Source organism: Nesoenas mayeri, assembly GCF_963082525.1.
Source record: "Nesoenas mayeri genome assembly, chromosome: 2".
Lineage (NCBI taxonomy): Eukaryota > Metazoa > Chordata > Aves > Columbiformes > Columbidae > Nesoenas > Nesoenas mayeri.
The window spans coordinates 111059695-111077428 of NC_137543.1; the positions used below are offsets into that span (position 1 = coordinate 111059695).

General features: G+C 40.6%; 1 protein-coding gene across 1 annotated transcript; it reads right to left on the reverse strand.

The window, feature by feature from the left end:
* Positions 1-520: 520 nt before the first annotated feature.
* Positions 521-14124, reverse strand: INHBA (inhibin subunit beta A). The gene is given in 3 exon segments (XM_080364315.1): positions 521-1742; positions 12768-13235; positions 13238-14124. Coding segments are annotated over 3 exon segments (1677 nt in total). The 5' UTR covers positions 13560-14124; the 3' UTR covers positions 521-855.
* Between the last annotated feature and the right edge of the window lie 3610 nt (positions 14125-17734).

The following is a 17734-nucleotide window of genomic DNA, read 5'->3' on the forward strand; positions in this document are numbered from 1 at the left end:
AAGTCTTTCTGCTTTTTTTTTTCTTTTTTTGTTTTTTTTTTCCTCTCGCAGGTAAACAGTTTCAAACCAACTAGGTTGCATAGTTCTAACTTTGTGAGCACCTTTACAAAATGTAACTTTTATTCTTTCATTCATTCCTTTTTTATTCTGTTTTTTCTTCATTTTTCTTTTTTCCTTTTTTCTTTTTTTTTTTTTTTTGTAAATGTAGTGCAGAAGATGAAGGTGTATACACCTGCACAATATTGTCCCTTTACCAATGTTAAGTACATGTATGTGTATAGTGTCTGTATGTATAGAGATATGTATATAAATACATAGCCATACGTATATACAGACAAACACTACACACCTACTCAGTTCCTCGGTAAGTTTGGGCTGAAAGTGCCAGTGAATGCAGTATTCATACACATGGCTTTTCAAGGAATTTCAGTGACATTTTGGACTTAGTCCAAATTGCTGCAGGTTAGATGAGCTGCTACCACGGCGTGAACTGATGGGTAACTAAGGGAGGGAACATAACTCCCCTAGTAATAACTAACGTTTAATACACTATGTAATAAGATAAGGAGCATACTTAAAGGAAGAGGAAATTCCCAACCCATACTGCCATTCAGACGTATCTCATTCGAGCCCGGGTTCATGAAGCTTTCTTCCTTTTTATAGATGAAGTCTTTTCTGATCCTCCATGAGTCTTTTTTTTTTTCTTTCCCTCTTTTCTCTCTCTGTTTTTGCTTTAATTTCTGATGATTTTTTTTCATTCAAAAAAGGTTATATCATGTCCAGTCTTTCCTCTTCTTGGGCTTTTGATACATTTTCTTCTCAACTTAACGAGAAGGGTCTTGCGCACACGTGTGTCTATGAGCAGCCACACTCCTCCACAATCATATTCTGTATGTCTTTCTTAATGATGTTCTGGCCATCGTCGTAGTAGAGCATGGACATGGGCCGCAGCTTGGTGGGCACACAACATGATTTGAGGTTGGCAAAGGGGCTATGGCCCCGCATGCGGTAATGGTTGATGACAGTGGAGTGGAAAGATAATGATGAACCAGATGTGCCTGCTATATGGCTGGGGCACTCTCCTTCGCAGTAGTTGGCGTGATAACCTGTAGGTGCAATGATCCAGTCACTCCATCCTATGTCCTTGAAGCTGACAAAAAACTGCTTCTTGCAGCAGATGTTGACTTTGCCATCACACTCCAGGCCTCGTCTCCGCCGCCTGTGCTGGCGGTCCTCTGAGTGCCGGGCAAGCATCATCAGGAAGGGACGATGTGATTGCTCCTTCTCCTCTTCTCCTGTAGATTCTCCGGCTTCCTTTTCTTTCCCTTCCCCATCATCTTCCTTTTTCTTCTTCTTGCCCAGTAGCACCAGGCTGGCTCCAGTCTCTTGGCACAGGTCACAGGCAATCCGCACATCCAAAGAGTTCTTGCCTTGGTCCAGGAGTCTCTGGACGCTGCTGGAGACTGGGAAGATGTGCCAAGTGCTCTTGCGGGTGTCCACTGCCTTTTCTGAAATCAAAGTCTCACTCCTTTCACCTTTCAGCCCCACATCCTCCATATCTTCTGCTCCTTCAGAGTTGCCTTTTGGCTGCCGCAGCTGTTGAAACAGACGGATGGTGACTTTTGTCCTGCTCCGGTTGGCCTTGGCGACCTTCAGGAAGAGCCACACTTCAGCATGTTCCACCACTGATAATTCACTGCCTTCCTTGGAAATCTCAAAGTGCAACATTTTCTTGGCTGTGCCTGATTTGGTAAATGGAAATAGACAGGAAGAACTTGTTAGTATGTGTGCTTGCATTCTGTTAAAGAAAATTCTGTTACTGTCGCCACAGGCATGAAATTCCCTGGGTTTCCTACTTAGCTCTGGAAATTTTTATGATTTTTCTGTTCTAGCCTTCCTTCATCTCATCCCCTCCTCAGTTTGTCTTTCATGAAATTTCTCCCTTTAGAAAAGTATTTCTTTGCCTCTTGTTTTACAATATCATATTTTAACCAAAGTACTTTGTTATAGTAATGATGTAGTCATTTATGTATAGCGTTTCACGGCAAATAAACATCAGTAGCTGCTAAGAGTATATTTGCCTAAGCTGTCTTTGTGGTCACTGTTAGCTGAAAGGCAAAATTGCTTTTGTGATGACAGTCCATGACTTTATGTACCATACACATACAAAGCTATGCCTAATAGCTAAAGTTAGGGAGTGAGTTCCAGCCCTGCCAATTCTTTGGCAATACTTTGGAAATTATATGGGAACAAGGTCTGCCCTTTCTCCCTCCCTAAAATGCCATTCTTCAGATTCATCTTAAAATGAATTGTAAATGTCAATTGTTTCAAAAACAAAGAAATACTATGAGCCTCAGCTTTGAGAGGTTTGCAGAGTTATATTGTAAAGAACTGCAGAACTGCAGCAGCCAGACTCTTCATCCTGGGAGATGTTAGCTGTAGATCCTGTTCTTAATTTAACACACTGTACTCGCTGTGATTATAGTAATGGTGAATACACTGAAAAATGAGCTAAAGAACTGTATAATTATGGGGATGGTTCTCTGGCATAATTGTATCAACTTGCTGAGATGTCATGATGATGATGATGATGGTGAGGGGGTGTTTCTCTGATACAGAGCTCATATTTCTGGCAGAAGTTGGAATGAATAATGAGAGCTGTTTAATGATTTGATCACTAGAGCATGAAAAAAGTTGAGATAGAATGAATTAGCTGGGGGGTGGTGGTATTATTTTTTTTAACAGAGGTACTTTTCTATTTTCTTGACAAAGGAAAAAGCCATGTTGGCATCTTTTGTTCTTTCTTAGCATGGAGGCTGGGATGGACTTGGGGTCACAGGTTTGAAATGCACAGATGTCTGACCTTAGTGAGACAGAAGCAGTATTCATAATCATCAGTTTGTCATTGATATTATTCTTGAGCTACCCATGGCTGTTGACCCGATTCTCTGTGCAGTGGTTTTGCTTGTCAGGGAACCAGAACTTCGCACCCTGAAAAGGGCAAGTGCTGATCAAAGCTGAAGTGACTGAATGCACACAGGAAAAATTGCTCTCATGGCAAGAAGGCTCTCTTCTTTGCTTCCCATTGCCACTGAACTCCAGCAGTACCAGCTCCCTGACCATCTCCCCACTCCCCCATTCTCAGGTGAGACAGAAGTGGGACAAAATCACAAGAAACATCTATTCTGTATTCCCTTGCAAATTCAGGAGTTTCTGGTTTCTAAACTCTGTGCTCCCCTTCGAGCTACCTGTTGCTTTCTTTCACTGTGAAGTCCTGGCACTGACACATCCAGCTTTCCCCAGTGGCATTCCCAGGTCAAGGAGACAGACATTTCTGAATTACAGTGGCCAAAGGGCACAGTGTTTTGTTTTTGTTTTCCCTCTAAGTGAGAGTGTGAAACTGTAGACTTTAACCGTCACTGCGATAGGGAAGCACATGGTTTGTGTTAACTGCTTCTCACAGACCTTGCTGATGCCCATCTCCAAAGTAAGTTACATGGATTTCTCAGGGAGCCACGTGAACCCAGGGGGCTGCGCCTCAGAAAAGGAAGTGGCTTATAGAAAAGACAGAGCAAGCTGACCAGTACTGTGAGGCATGGTGGAGTTACTGGTTTTCTGTTATTTTTTTTAAATAAGATTCATTCAGTAATGATGGAAAGTTCATTATTCATCTCTTACCAGCTAACATCATTTTTTTCCACTCCAGAAATGAAACCACGGCAAAGGTGTCAGCTGTGTTGGAGCAGAGGGCAGGTAGTAGGCATTAATCACACTCCTTCACAGATTTCAGAGCATGAGGAGATCTACAGTGGCATTCCCCCAGTCCTAAGAAAGTCTGGTCCAAGAGGCTGCTTGCCTCGTATGGAGGGATGTTATAGTGTCCTCTATGAGAATGGATATTTCTAAGGCCTGTGAGGACCATCCATCCAGCCTGCTGCTTCATTCTCCCTGACTCCCTCTCCTAAAGCAAACTTCTAACTTTAGTTTATGCCTTTCCTTGGCACAGTCCCAATAAAACCTTTCTGAGGGGGACCTGGGATTCAGGGGAACCTGAAGGCAGGTGACCTGCCAGAGGTGGGTTGCTGCCTCCGAGACTTTCCGTCTAATCCCCTCTGCTTCCTGTCCCTACTCAGAGAAACCTTGGGGAAAAAAACATGGTTCAGACCAGAAATTCTTCTGTCACCAGCAGCCTCTCCCCGGACACTCTCTTTCTCCAGGGCTCACAGACTGGTGTGGGGAATAGGCATATATTGCTGGGAAGTGCAAAACTTGTTCTATGTTCTAGAGGTACCAAGCTGGGCACAGACAGCATTTCTGGTGCTAGGGGGGATCTTCCTGTGCATGAGCATGAGCAGATGAGCTGTGCTGGACACAAACATGGAAAATCGGCCCAGTCGTGCTCTGAAGAAAGTAGCTGGGGTGCACAGACTTGGCTCGCCAGGGGAAGAAGCTGCATGGCCCATCCGATCGGAAAAAAAACAGGCAGCCCCATGTTACAGAATAGCCTGATGCTCGAGTGCTAAGGCATGGTATTTCACATTCCGCTATTTCCACCCTAGTGGGAGTTGAAAATAGTGACATATCTCCAACAGTAAATATTCACATTACCTTATGCACTGGCTGGAAGTGTAAGTAATGCAACCTGTCTTTTTGACATATATTACATGAAAGAAACAGGACCTCAAGAGCTCTCTTAAATAGTTTTTCATATGCTCCTGTATGTGTGAAAGCTGAATTCTTCCTCATTACTAAAAGTATTAGAATAGTATGGTGAAAGTACCTCGTTTTTCTTTTTCTTCACTTTCCTCAAGTGAGCTTGAGCAAGGTAGCATAAGACATGTCCTTATACAGGGATAACAGCCTCCCTATAGGTTGTTAGCTACAATAACAGCCTCTCTGAATGTGATTAGCTACATTTTCATACACTAATGGTCAATTCAGATTCTAAAGAAAAAATATTCAGGAAGCTTATTGAGCCTAATATTTCTGGATGAAACAAAATCCTGAGTCCTCAACCCTGCATAGCTAACAAAAGGTTTTATAGCAATTAAAAAAAACCTTTCCCTTTCACAGATCTTTTTAGAAGGAGACTGGGAATGGTACAAAGTTGGGGATAAAAAGCATGCTTTCACATTAGGAAAAAAACGAAGCTTTTCTGAATTCTCTCCACATTCACAACTAGTTTGTTACGATCACACAGCACAAATGGTATGAATCCTGCAGTCTTTACAAGGTCACTATGCTCAGACAAGCTCATTTTGAAATCAGAGTTTGGCCTGTGCTAAAACTGAATGGAGATCTCTGGATCGGACTTACGATTACACATTCACTTTATAACAGGATCTTTATTTCCAAAAGGTTCAGTGCTACAATAAAATAAATTCTTCAAGTATTCTGAGACCAAAAAAATCACTGTAATTCATTTTCTCCTAATGTTGCTTAGGGATTTAGCAGTCTTTCCTTTTTGGTCTGACTTACTGACCAGGTTCAAAGTTTTGGAAATACATGATGTTCATTTAACTGAAAGTAAACAGGAGACCTTCCTGAAAGTTGAGGATGGTATCACTTCCATAATTACACTATGTCTATCCTTCTGTCTTGCCTTTTCATCTGCCACAGCTGATTTGCAAGGGTCTTCTTCCATTTCTAGTCATCCTGCACCTCCTGCCTGACTCCTGTGGAAAAACTCATGGCCCAACAGTGGTAATGCCTTTGTCACTTCCATGCTCAATATAAACGGCAATGTCAACAGCCTGGATTGCTATCATAGCAGAGGGTAGCTGAAAAAGGAGATGAGGGATTACTTTCGCCCCCCCTCTTTGATTGCTTTTCCTCATATCCTCTTCCCAAAGCCCTGGAGAGGCCACCTCTCTGCTTTACTGCTGAGCAAAGTCCCTTCCAGGAAGAGGACTGTGACACCAGCAAATGCTGTGAGAAATGGTTAAAAATACAAACCCCAAGAAGGAGTGCATATATGGTAAAAGGTTTAATGAAAGGAGTTACTGAATGGAAAGAAACTGTAGCATCAGTATATATACCAGGAGAGTTTGCTCCTATCTGTTTTTCTCTTCAGTGGTGCTCGCACACCTTTTTAGGAGGAAGTCTGAAGATGCAAGCAGAGGGGAGCCCACACAGGTACCCTCCTCTCCACCTCTGGAAGGGCTGCTCAGGGCTCGGGTGCGGGACTCTGTGCTCTGTACCTGGTCCCAAGTGATACTTGGTGATGGGCATGGTGCCGGAGACTGTGGGGGGACTGGCAGAGCCCTCGTGGGCCCAGGTGTGGGGGGATGGTGGGGTCAGCCCTGCATGGGGTAGTTGGTCCTGGGCTCACAGCAGGAGCCTGTGGCTCCAGCACACTCTTCCTCTGAGGTTAAAGATCCTTCCTTCAGTATTGCTGGCTTTAACTATGTAGCCAAAGCTCATTTATTTCCAATTTGCAGTGGGATTCATGATTGAGCCCTAATAGTTTAAGCTATATACATATACCATGTAGAGTCTAAGCTATACAATTAAGAGGATCTTTTTTTTTGAGTAAAATGCTAAGACAATTAAAATGACCTTAAAAAAAACCAAAACAAATGACCCATACGCTGCTAAATTATTAAGGCTGTTTTTTTCATAATGACAGCGATTATCCTTTTTGACAATATAATGTGACTTATTCTTAATTTCTCTTAATAGGCAGTATTTAAATTTTCCTTTGCAAAATGCTCACTGTGTAAGAAGGTGCTGTTACTTTAAATTTCCATGCTTCACCACTGCTTAATTTTGAACCGTTTTTACGTTATACTGTAAGTGAACTGTTTTTCCATACAAAGCAAGCTTTTTTTTCCTTTTTTAGTTGCTAACTTTACTACTGCCTATGTTTAGATTTGGGGGAATTTGTGCTGCGTGCCAATCTGTAATTACATTCAAAAGCATCCTTCTCTTCACTTCTCATTTCCGTTCCCCAGGAGACAGAAAAAAATAGGTTACTAGAAAGGTTCCTCTAAAGAGAGTGAAGAGAAGAGCATGGTTATTGAGAGATAATTGCTCAAAATGTTTACTAATGAGTGACCACTAGAGTTAGATGAATTGTTCAAACCATAGAATTTATTCAGTGAATTTAGCACTGTTATCGTCTGGCAATTATCCCCTAGGCAGACTGATTATTACTAATGTGTTATTACCGCGATTAGACAGTGGCAGTTTCTGTGAATGCATTTCAGCCTATGGAGCGCTGGCAGACAATTTATTCCAACTATTCGTCACCCCCGTATGTGACTGGTCATCCAGGTTGTGTACTTTCGTTCCTGCCCCGGCTGTCTTACTGTTGCCTCTTACAAAGGGAGGAGCAATTATGACACAGATAGCAACCACCTTATCTTTATGTTCACATACTCTTTGCTGCCAGCAAAAGCAGATTTTTGTTTTAAGAAAAAAATAGACCAAAAAAAAAAGAAAAAGAGAACCATGAAAAAGAACCGTTCCCCAGGCATTCATGAGGGAAAAAGCAGCAGCAACCTTATTTAAATACCTTTCTTGAAAAGTTAACCCAAAGGGGCATTGACAAGGTCATTGAGAATGTGAAATAGTTCAGTTCTGGTGAACCTTGACTCTCCTCAAAATAGTCAGGAGGGAAACACTTTACATCCACAGCCCAGAGTTCTTTCCAAATTGAAAGCCCCTCCCCCACATGGCTTTAAATATTTAGAAATAAAAAAAGGTGTTTGTTTGGCTGAAGTTTTTTGTTACTTGATTTTTGCATTTACATCTAAAATAGCTTAAGCAACATTTAGTGAGGCCTACACTACTAATATATTTGAAGGTAAAGCTAATAACAAGTCTTTGTCTTTCATAAAAGATAGGTTTTTTTTTACATACTTGTAATAATTTGTTGTAAATTCTAAAATTAACTGGATCAGAAGCTGCCAGTCTGTCTTCATTAAAATAGTTAATTTCTATGCACTAAGGCCCAGAGCCCAAGCCCACTGAAATGAATAGCAAAACTTCCAAACACTTCCAGTAGACTAAGCTTCAATCCTAAATCGATCTTGCCAAGCTCTGTTGCATTAAATGAGATTGCCCTTTCATACCCATATAGACATATCAAGATATAAGAACTCCTCAGCATGAATCAGTTACACATTTGCAGTATAGATACATCCTGCACACTGGACAGCACATTAATGCACATACTTATCTGCAGGAACATAATATTAGAGTGGTGCAGGTACATGGCTATATAAGTGTGTCTGCCTTGGCATACCTGTACATGTGGACATATGTGCACTTATACACACATACAGGCTAATGTATATTCTGATATTCCCAACTGCATTTGCATACAAAACTGCATGCATGACTATACACAGAGATGGACAGTAATTTCTGTCTCTCTCTCAGCTATCTTTTTATAAACTGGTTCCCACCTTCTCAGATTCGCCTGTGTTTTCTCAAGTTGTTCTCAAACCAACCAACCTCCCTGAATTCCCGCATTTTGACATTTTGTGACAATGAAACAGATTAATACAGAATGGTTTTCTTCTTCTGGAAGTAACTTGCTTTCATTTGCTAAACTTGAAATCTTTGATATAGTATGCCAAAGGGGGGGAAAAAAAAAAAAATAAAAGAAGAAAAAAAAATATAAAAGAATTGAGGGGAAATAGGCTTGTTTTCCAAAAGCCAAGGAAACTGCATTAAAAAAAGATGTGAGAAAATCAGCTCAGATGATGATTCATGGTCACATTTCTCAGTATCTTGTAGAAAATAATAATGATAATTTCTGATCTTTCTAGATTTCCAGAACTTCCAGCATCTATCAGTTTATCTTGTTCTCCTTTGCCCGTTTCCTTCCTGCACTATTTTACTTGCAGTCTTCCACTCCACTGAATCTCTGCCTTTTAAATAAACCAAAAGAGAGAAACAAGAGCTCCACTCAGAGAAGCTACAGATAAACATAAAGATCTCTGGGATTCAGGATCCGATTAGGTAAAATAGGAGCTTGCAGGAAGGTTGCCTTGCGTGGAGCAAAAAGCCTTTGGAGTGTGCCCTCTCGTGGCCGTTCTTTATTCAGCACGGATATTTGTGCCATTGAATGCATTTGCTCTCCAAAAAAAATGAGGAAATAATTTGAAGAGGCACAAGAGACCCATGCTTTTTTTCTTTCTGAACTGCCAGCCCGGATGGACAGGAGTAGGTATCTTCCTAGGAAAAGGTGCAAGTGTGTACACACATGGATCTGCACATGAAAGATGGCATCACATGATCAAGTCAGTTCACCTTGATTTCTGTGTGAAGTGATACAAAAAGGTAGAAGTGGCCTAAGTAGCTGTGAGACTTCTCATTTTTTTCCTGACAGTTCTCCTAATGATAAGACTTTGAATCTCAGTCTTTCCATCCAGCAATCCCTATCACCTTCTCAGGGGATAATGTTAGCAACCCATTTCATTGGAGGTTTAGTTGCCAGGATCAAATTCACTTGGCAAAATCCCAGGTCTGCCTAATAAGATATCTACTTAAAATAATGAAAGAGTAGCCAACTATATTTTATGAGCATTGTGTATCTCAGTTATAGAACCTGTTGGTTTTGCTTGTCACAAAACTATATGACCCCTCTCCTAAAAAGACTATTTTTAAGACCTTGAAGTAACCCACAGAGCTCTGGCACAGCTACCCTCATAGCAGAACTAATCAAGGTCAGTAATCTTAGTTTGATATGCAAGCAGAAAATCATTTTCATGTTTTACTTGTAAGAGTGCCAAAGGACAGTAGGGTGCATTTGTAAACTTTGCCCAATACTCGTGGTCATTAGTTTCGCAAAGATCTGCCTAGATTTGTTAGCTGTGAAAACTACCTGCCAACTATTTTGCTGATTTCCTGAACATAACTACACCTGTGCTTCAGACAAGTTCACTGCAATTAGTTTCCCCTCTAATTGTCCTAAGCCTGCACTCATTTGAATTTTGGTCTGTTTTAGAAAATAGCAGTCTCAGGCCAGAAGCACGTGCACAGGGCACTGGTTGTTCATTCACTCCATTTCATTGTATGTCTGAGGATATGGCTGATGAAAGATGGAAATACTACTTTTTTATGAAGGCAAGTAGTAAATGTGGCTTCTGAAAGGTAAGGGGAACTGTGGCTGGTTTATGTCAAATCATACCCAAAGGAACAAAAAGCCTAAAGTCTTATTTCTCTTTCCATAGACCTTTATTTGATACAATGTGAGATGTTTCCATTCATTTTCATTGATTTCCTATTGCTTTCTTTCATAACAGAGCATGTTTCACATTAAAAGCAGGAAGAACATTCACCTGACTGTGAGAGGAGCAGGTTTATTCTCCTGCTTGGTGTTTTCAACTTATTCATACCTTTCCCAGTTCCCACAGACTGAAAAGCGGCAACTGTCCATGTGGCTACATTCTGTTCTGTCTTTTTAACTCGTACTTCCTATATGGCATGTCACTTGCCTTCTTTTTGCCTCACTTTCCTCAGCAGGAAAAATAATACTGCTTTAATATTTAACATGCAGTACTGCTAGTGTGTGAGTGCAAGAGATTCCAGGTTTACTGAAGTTGTTGCAGCATGGGCACCTGTAAAGCGTGGTAGATCCTCTGATGTTAGCAAGACACCAAATATGAATGGCTACAGGTGAAAAATACATTTTAGAGGTCTGAAGTTGCTCCACAGAGTGGAATTATCATTTCTGTTATAAACCCAAACCCTAGAGCTTGGTTTCTAGATTGCTAGTTGCTCCTCCCTCCTCCCAAATCAAAGCCCAGCACGTATGGGGAAAAGGGCCAGAGCAGCCCTCCTGCTTTGGCTCTCAGGATGGGCTTCACATGAAAGTAGAGAATGGCAGCAGCGCAGAAAAGGCACGGGAACACAGTGGATGCCCCCATCCTTCGGCTGGGCAGCTCCCTCCACAACATAAGTCTTCTTAAATTAGTTTGGCTAGCAGTGGTAGGACAACACTATGTAAGTCAAACTAAGTGACGTGTTAGTGTTGGGTAGTTTGTAGCGGAGGGGAATCGGTGGCCGGACTATTGGCCAGCCTGTGGGCAATGGCACGATTTTCACTGCTCACGTGGCCCCGAGAGCCAATGGCTTCAGGAGCCGCCGTCAGAGGGTGTCGTACTGAGTAGGCATATATCAAATTCCAAATTCCTTTGTGTCAGAGCTCAGGAGAGACAATAATGTGTTTACAAATGATTGGGACTCACACAGTGAAGAGAAACCACTGCTCATGCCATATGTGTTTCACTGTGCTCAGTGCGAGCTGCTGAAAATCAGGTGGGGAATCCAACTCATAGATATCTTAGAGATTTCTTTGCTTTTAAAAACTCATTTCTAAACTAACGTTGAGCCACCCCTGCTTCTAATGACCACTGGCATTGATACCTTCTGCCTGCTTTCTGAAGTGAAGGGAATGGAAAAACTGAAAAGCCTGAGCTTTCATACTGAAAGCACTGATAATGTGTATATTGACAAGGATTCCAAAGGCAAGGGCTCCTTGTACAGTTGGAAATCAGACAGCCAGCAGGAATGTCTGCTCTTAAAAGCATGCACACTTCTTGTGCATGGCTTCCCCTGCAAACAGAACATCTGAGTCAACAGGTTTTCAGGACTGGAAACTCTGAGTGTTGTCTTAATTGTTTATACTGCCGCAGCAAACTTTTAAACAAAAATGCTTGGAGTTCCTTTGCATACTTTGCCTACCATATGCTGTACCAAACAAAACAATGACATTCTTTTAAAACCGTCTTGGCAACAGGAAAAATGCTTTGGCTAGACAACGTCATAAAAAGTTCCTGTTAGTTAGATGACAGAGTTATTGCAATATACTGCTATTGATGCATGTATAAACATACTCATATATACTAACAGATATATATGCACATATATATACATTGAATTAAAATGGGTTCTGATCGTGTTAATGTAGGAACAAGACAGCAAAGTACAACTTTAGAGTTGTTTCCTATAGCCAGTTGATGCGAGTCTTAAGCCATTACTTAGTAAATATCTATATTCTACGATTCTACTGTGTAACAGGGAAAACAGAACTGTGAAAGAGTTCAAAATGCACCCTACCAACATTGCATTTTTTTGACAGGAGTGTTTTAGGAACAGAATCTTGTTTTCCAGTATGCAGAAGTCTGCATTACAAATTGGATCAGCTATAGCAACTTGTCTGGTTCTGTTGAAGTCATCTGACAGTCCCTGCAACTCCATCCCTGCAACTCTTTACTGACGGAGATGCTGTGTTAAATTAAAAAAAAAATAAAATCACCACACCTCTCACTGCTAAAAGTTAAAGCTTATTTTTCTTATTTTATGACTTCCACTGTAATTTTTTACATGAAAGGGTTGTTTCTCAAGTAGTTTGCAGTTCACTTTCTGTCTTGATAAACTCCCCAAAAGGCTTCAGCCCTTTTTCTTTAACCATGAGCTCTGCAATCTAGTTACTTTACTGTAAGTACTCTGGCTTCACAGGCACAGTTTGGAAGACCCCGCTGCAGCCTGACTTTCTGCTCAAGATTGGTTAGAGAGCTTCCTCCCTGTGTGGCTGCCTGTGCTTAGCAAGTGTAATCTGTAGCCAAGACTAAATCAGAAAAATCAAATTCCTTCAGAGTCCTGTCCCCTCCATCCCGTTCGTCCTCCCCCCTCACCCCCCCTCCCCAAGTCTCATCCTACAACCTTGCAGGAAACATTATTGCTGGGGAGAAGAAAAGAATTACAGTTCTGGCACAAAGGATATTTTACAATTTTGTTTTTCAAGCACTCACCTGATTCTGCAAAAGTGATGATTTCTGAGGTTTGCTCCACAACTTCATTCATTTCGGCTCTTCTTCCAACATCATCCTCTATTTCCACATAACCATCCTCTCCCACCTTTCCCACGTGGAGTTTCTTGATGGCATTTAAAAGTGCTGCCTTGGGCACCGGCTGGGTGATATTAGGTCTGTCCCTCAAGTGCAACATGTTCAGTATGTGCTTCTTTACTGCTTCCACCATCTCAGGCTGTGAGCTGGGCACATCCTTTGAGAGCGTGGCGAGGGCACATGACGGACAGTCAGTGACTGAACTGTGCCCCTCGGATCCTGGGGTTGGGGAACTCCTCACTATAATCCAGCAAAGCACCAACAAAAATCCTCTCTTCCAAAGCAAAGGCATCCTGGCAGCAAAAGTTGTTGTGATTCCCTTTTTAAAAGGCCCTGCTTTTCCTCCCCCTTCACGCACAGTTTTTTTGGGGCTGGTTTGGTTTGTTTGTTTGTTTGTTTGTTTTTCCTTCTCTTCAGCAAATTCTCTGGAACAAGAACCAAAAGTTTTCTGTGAAGTTTTGTTTGCAGGTTCCCTCTCTGCATGCAATAAGTGCTGTAGATGTTTGTGGCTGTCAGGGAGAAGAGTTCTGACTCTGTCTCAGAGTAGGAGAGAGACACAGAGAGAGGGAGAGAGAGAGAGAGGACGGATTGGCCTAAAGTGAGTGAGTGAATGAGAGAGGGAGGGAGTTTTGTCTGTGAGTAAAGGCTATGATTAGGAAGGGGGAGGAACAGGCAGGCTGGCTTCCTTATGCTCATTGCTCCCCTAACACACACCTCTCTTCAAATATCACTACTCGTGGTTCCTGCCCTCCCCTCTTTCTAAAATCTCTTTTCATTCCTGTAGATTTAACTCTTTTCTTTTTCTTTTTTCCTTTTTTTATTTACCTCTCTATTTGACCCTCCTAGCACCCCCCTGGCTGTCATTCCTTTTCCCCCCTCTCCCCTTTTTTTTTTTTTAGTTTTGTTTGTTTTGTTTTGTTTTGTTTGTTTTGTTCGTTTCAACGGTACCACTGGCTTAACTAAACAGAGGAAACATGAATGAATGAAAAGAGTGAAACCTTTTATTAACGAGCACCTTGCTCTTGGTCCTGACTGGTATTGTTAGAGAAAGCAGATGTTAAACAGCTTGTGAATGAGATGGGGATGTGGGCAGGGGCTCCGAATATTTTGGGCAGAACATTATTCCACCTAGAGTAGAAAAGATCTTTTCTGCTCATTTCTAAATGCCGGAGGTTATCAACACTGGCAAGAGATCTGACAGGAGCAAAATAACACTGTTGTTTGGAGGGCTATATAATACATGATACGCTCTCCAGCTGCAATATGTGGTCAGGCACTGAAAGCCTAAGCAGGAGTTGGTGTGGCACATATCTGTGACATGCTATGGCAGTGCCCTTGCACCAGAAATATCCCTACTTCTAAGCCTGTCTGTGCCTAGAAGTTCTCAGGCAGATATATTTATGTAACATCTGAAAAATGCTTTGAAGGTGAAAAATGTTACATGTCATCGGGCCAAATCATACTCGCTCCTGACTCAGGCAAATCCTTCATCGATGCCAATAATAATTCTGTCTGAGGGAAGGCTGAGTAAGATCATCTACATTTGGCCCATTGTTATTAGAAGACAATTTTCGTTCCATTCATTTAAACCACACAGAGCAATCATAATATTAGACTAAGACATCAGGAATTAAAAGCCATCTAAAATACTGCTAGGAGCTGGAGTTTCAACCAGCACTGGGAGACCCTTGTCAGTTCATGCCCATGAAGGTTCTGCTGTGCAGTGAAAATGCATTCCCCGTGTCCCTGCCACGGCTTCACGTTGCCTTTACATTCTGTAGCCTCTCCATTCTGTTCCTTACCTAGCAAGGGTGAAGCTAGCAAACTCCCTCACATTTGAACTTTGTAATGGAAAATGAGAAATCTACAGCTGATAGACTCTAACTTTTGAGGTTCTTCCCCTCTAGGCTTTAACTCATTCAGATTTGCTTAGAATAGCTTCTACTTTTTTAGTAGTTACCCTCTTCCTTTTCCTTCTTTTCATTGTCTCTCATGCACACCTCTGTCTTCTCAGGTGTGGTTACCTCCTACCCAGCAAATATTCCGCTTTCACTATATTACTGTATTTTAGTGGAAACAAGTAATTCATATATCTGAGCATTGTAAAGTCTCTAGTTTCTGTGAGATGACTACAGGCACATGGGCTGACAGACAGGCAAGGAATTATAGTTAGGGTAAAGGAAACATACAGAAGTAATTGAACAATCAACTCAAGTTTTACAAATGTTATATATTGCAAGTCCTTTTCAATTAAGCTCTTTTATAAGTCTTTCACTGTTATAAGGCATCCACAGTACACCCTCATCTGCGTTTTACTGACCTCAGTTGCTATACTGCTATATACTGTTACACTTACAGGTCTGTCAGCATTATAAACCCTGCAGCCATTCTTATAAACACATCTTTGTAACACAAACCTCACTATAATACATCTAAATTTCTTGGATCTTGTGAACAGCCCAAAGTCTGTTGTAATTATATAAAGTCTGAAAGTCAGCTTGAAATAGAACTAAAAGTTTAATTGGACAAAAAATAATTTCAGATGGAAATATGCATTCATGATTAGATGTACTAACAGATGACATAATTAAAGGAGTTATTTATAGTTCTAATATAGCACCTATCCCAACAGTGTCTGATGAAAAGTAAAGGATAGGCATAAATCAATATAAAATACAGATAAGTACATTTGGACTCTTGCCGCGGGGTATACGTTGCTTGCCATATATAACAGGTACACTTATCACAGACAATCTCTATTACATATAACATATTTTACTTGCATGCCATGATGATGACAGATTTAACATTAAAGCATAACTTTCTAAAAACCACTGTTTTCTAAGAGCGAGTGTGCTGATACCGCTAACATACGGTTCACAGGTACTTACATACATGCATAAATATACGTACAAAAATACATAGTGTTTGATTAAGTATAGAAATAGCGGTTCAGAGTCTTTCTATAAAATTACCTGAGCTGCAAAGCTTTGTATATACATACATTCAATATAGCCCCAACAGTATGCAAGAGCATGCACAGGAATTAAAAGTTTCAGTTTTAAAGGAAAAAAGCTGGTTTAAAGTTTTACCTCTCTAGTCCTGACTCTCAGAAGGAGACTGCTGTATTGTGCATTAAGAACTGCTGAAGTTCCTCTTTGTGGTATTTATAATGCGAAGCTTTATACTGTACTTCTCATGTGTACACTCACATATAATGTCTGTCAAAAGTAAGTGGGCCGGATCACTGTGCTGGATTGGTTAATCCTGTTACATCAGCAATTGACTGTTTTTCCTGTATGAGACATACTTCTGGTAATTATCTAATGGAAACTCCTAATTGTCTAGCATGACAAAATATCGTGAATTCAACTTGTAGTGGCGATCTCTGTATCCATTTAAAGAATAAAACTTGAACTTAGACTGAAAGCAAATATTATGAGTCAGGAAGACACACTCCAACTTGTTTTATTGCATAGCCAGATATAGATATTATTAGATGTAGATATCACTGATTTAGTTGAAGCACAGTATTTGCCAGATACTTAATTACTAGTTTGCAAATTGTTTTCTTCTTTCATACTTAAGGATATATCAGATAATCTATTTGCAAATTTGGATTCTTTTCAAATTCAGGAAAATGCATTTGATTAAGAATCCTTTTGCTGTGGATGAATTTTTTAAATTCGATCTTTGTATAAATATGTCCTTCTGTTAACTTAGGGATCCCTTTAAAGCTCTTAAAAAATGATTCATATTGCTCTTGTCCAACTCTCCTGGCTTCTTGACGTGCAGATTGCATCACACTATTTAAAAGGGTTTAGACATCTAAAAATAAGTTACAATGAATGACAGGTCACATTTTTTGCAAGTGTGGTATTAACACATGTGGAATAAAATAAAATGCAGTTTTCATTTCGGTTTACATTAGTGAAATTCAGAAATAACTGTATGCCAATTAGGCAGTACAAAAGTTATATATATATATATATATATATATATATAAGGTCAAAAGTAAATCCAAAATCCATCTCCTTTCTTAAGCACACATAATAGCTGGCTTTATGTGGTACCGTTTATGACAAATGGCATGATCATGCAGTCTTTACTCATTCAAAACACCCACTGATTACCAGAAAATCCCTATCCTTCAGATTTTTTTTTTTTGGTCTGAATCGTACTTATAATTGCATTTTTATGTCCTGTTGGTAATGTAAGTTTAATCTGTCTTGGAATATGGCTGATCTGGATCAGGGAAGAAAGATTTAAAATGTTCAACTTACAGTGATACCAGGGAGTCCTTATAGCAGCGCTGATTCCAACTGGTGTGTGTGCTGTATTCACACAACAGCTTTGGTAGAATGAACAAAAATTCAGGAGTTAATGGGAAACATATGACCAGATAGGTTGTTTTGTTTCCCAGGTTTAATATGCATATAATAAGTTTTCAGGCTGTAACATGCTGTGGATTGAAGCCTCTTGAAACAGGTTTCAGTAGCTTTCCTGCAATCTGACATTGGGGATTCCAGTTGTCACACAGAACAGCTTTTTTTTTTCCCCCCTTTTTCTTCAGGCACAGTGAGAGGCATGCTGGAAGAAAAAAATAGCGAGCGTGCACATAACTAGTTATTTGCGGGACCATATTTTTAACGGGGATCCTAAAAGTGAGTTTTGGCAAAGGGCTTTTCCAGCATGGAATTCTGTTTTTCTCGGAACCAGACTGAATTTGGTTTTAACTGGCATCCTAAAACTCTTTGAAATTAGTTACACACTGGTAGTGCAGCGACTGTTGTAATTTGGCAGCAGACACACGCTCAGCAAGAGCTCTTGTACTGCCTTGGTTTTTACAGAGAGTGGAAAAATTGCCCTGA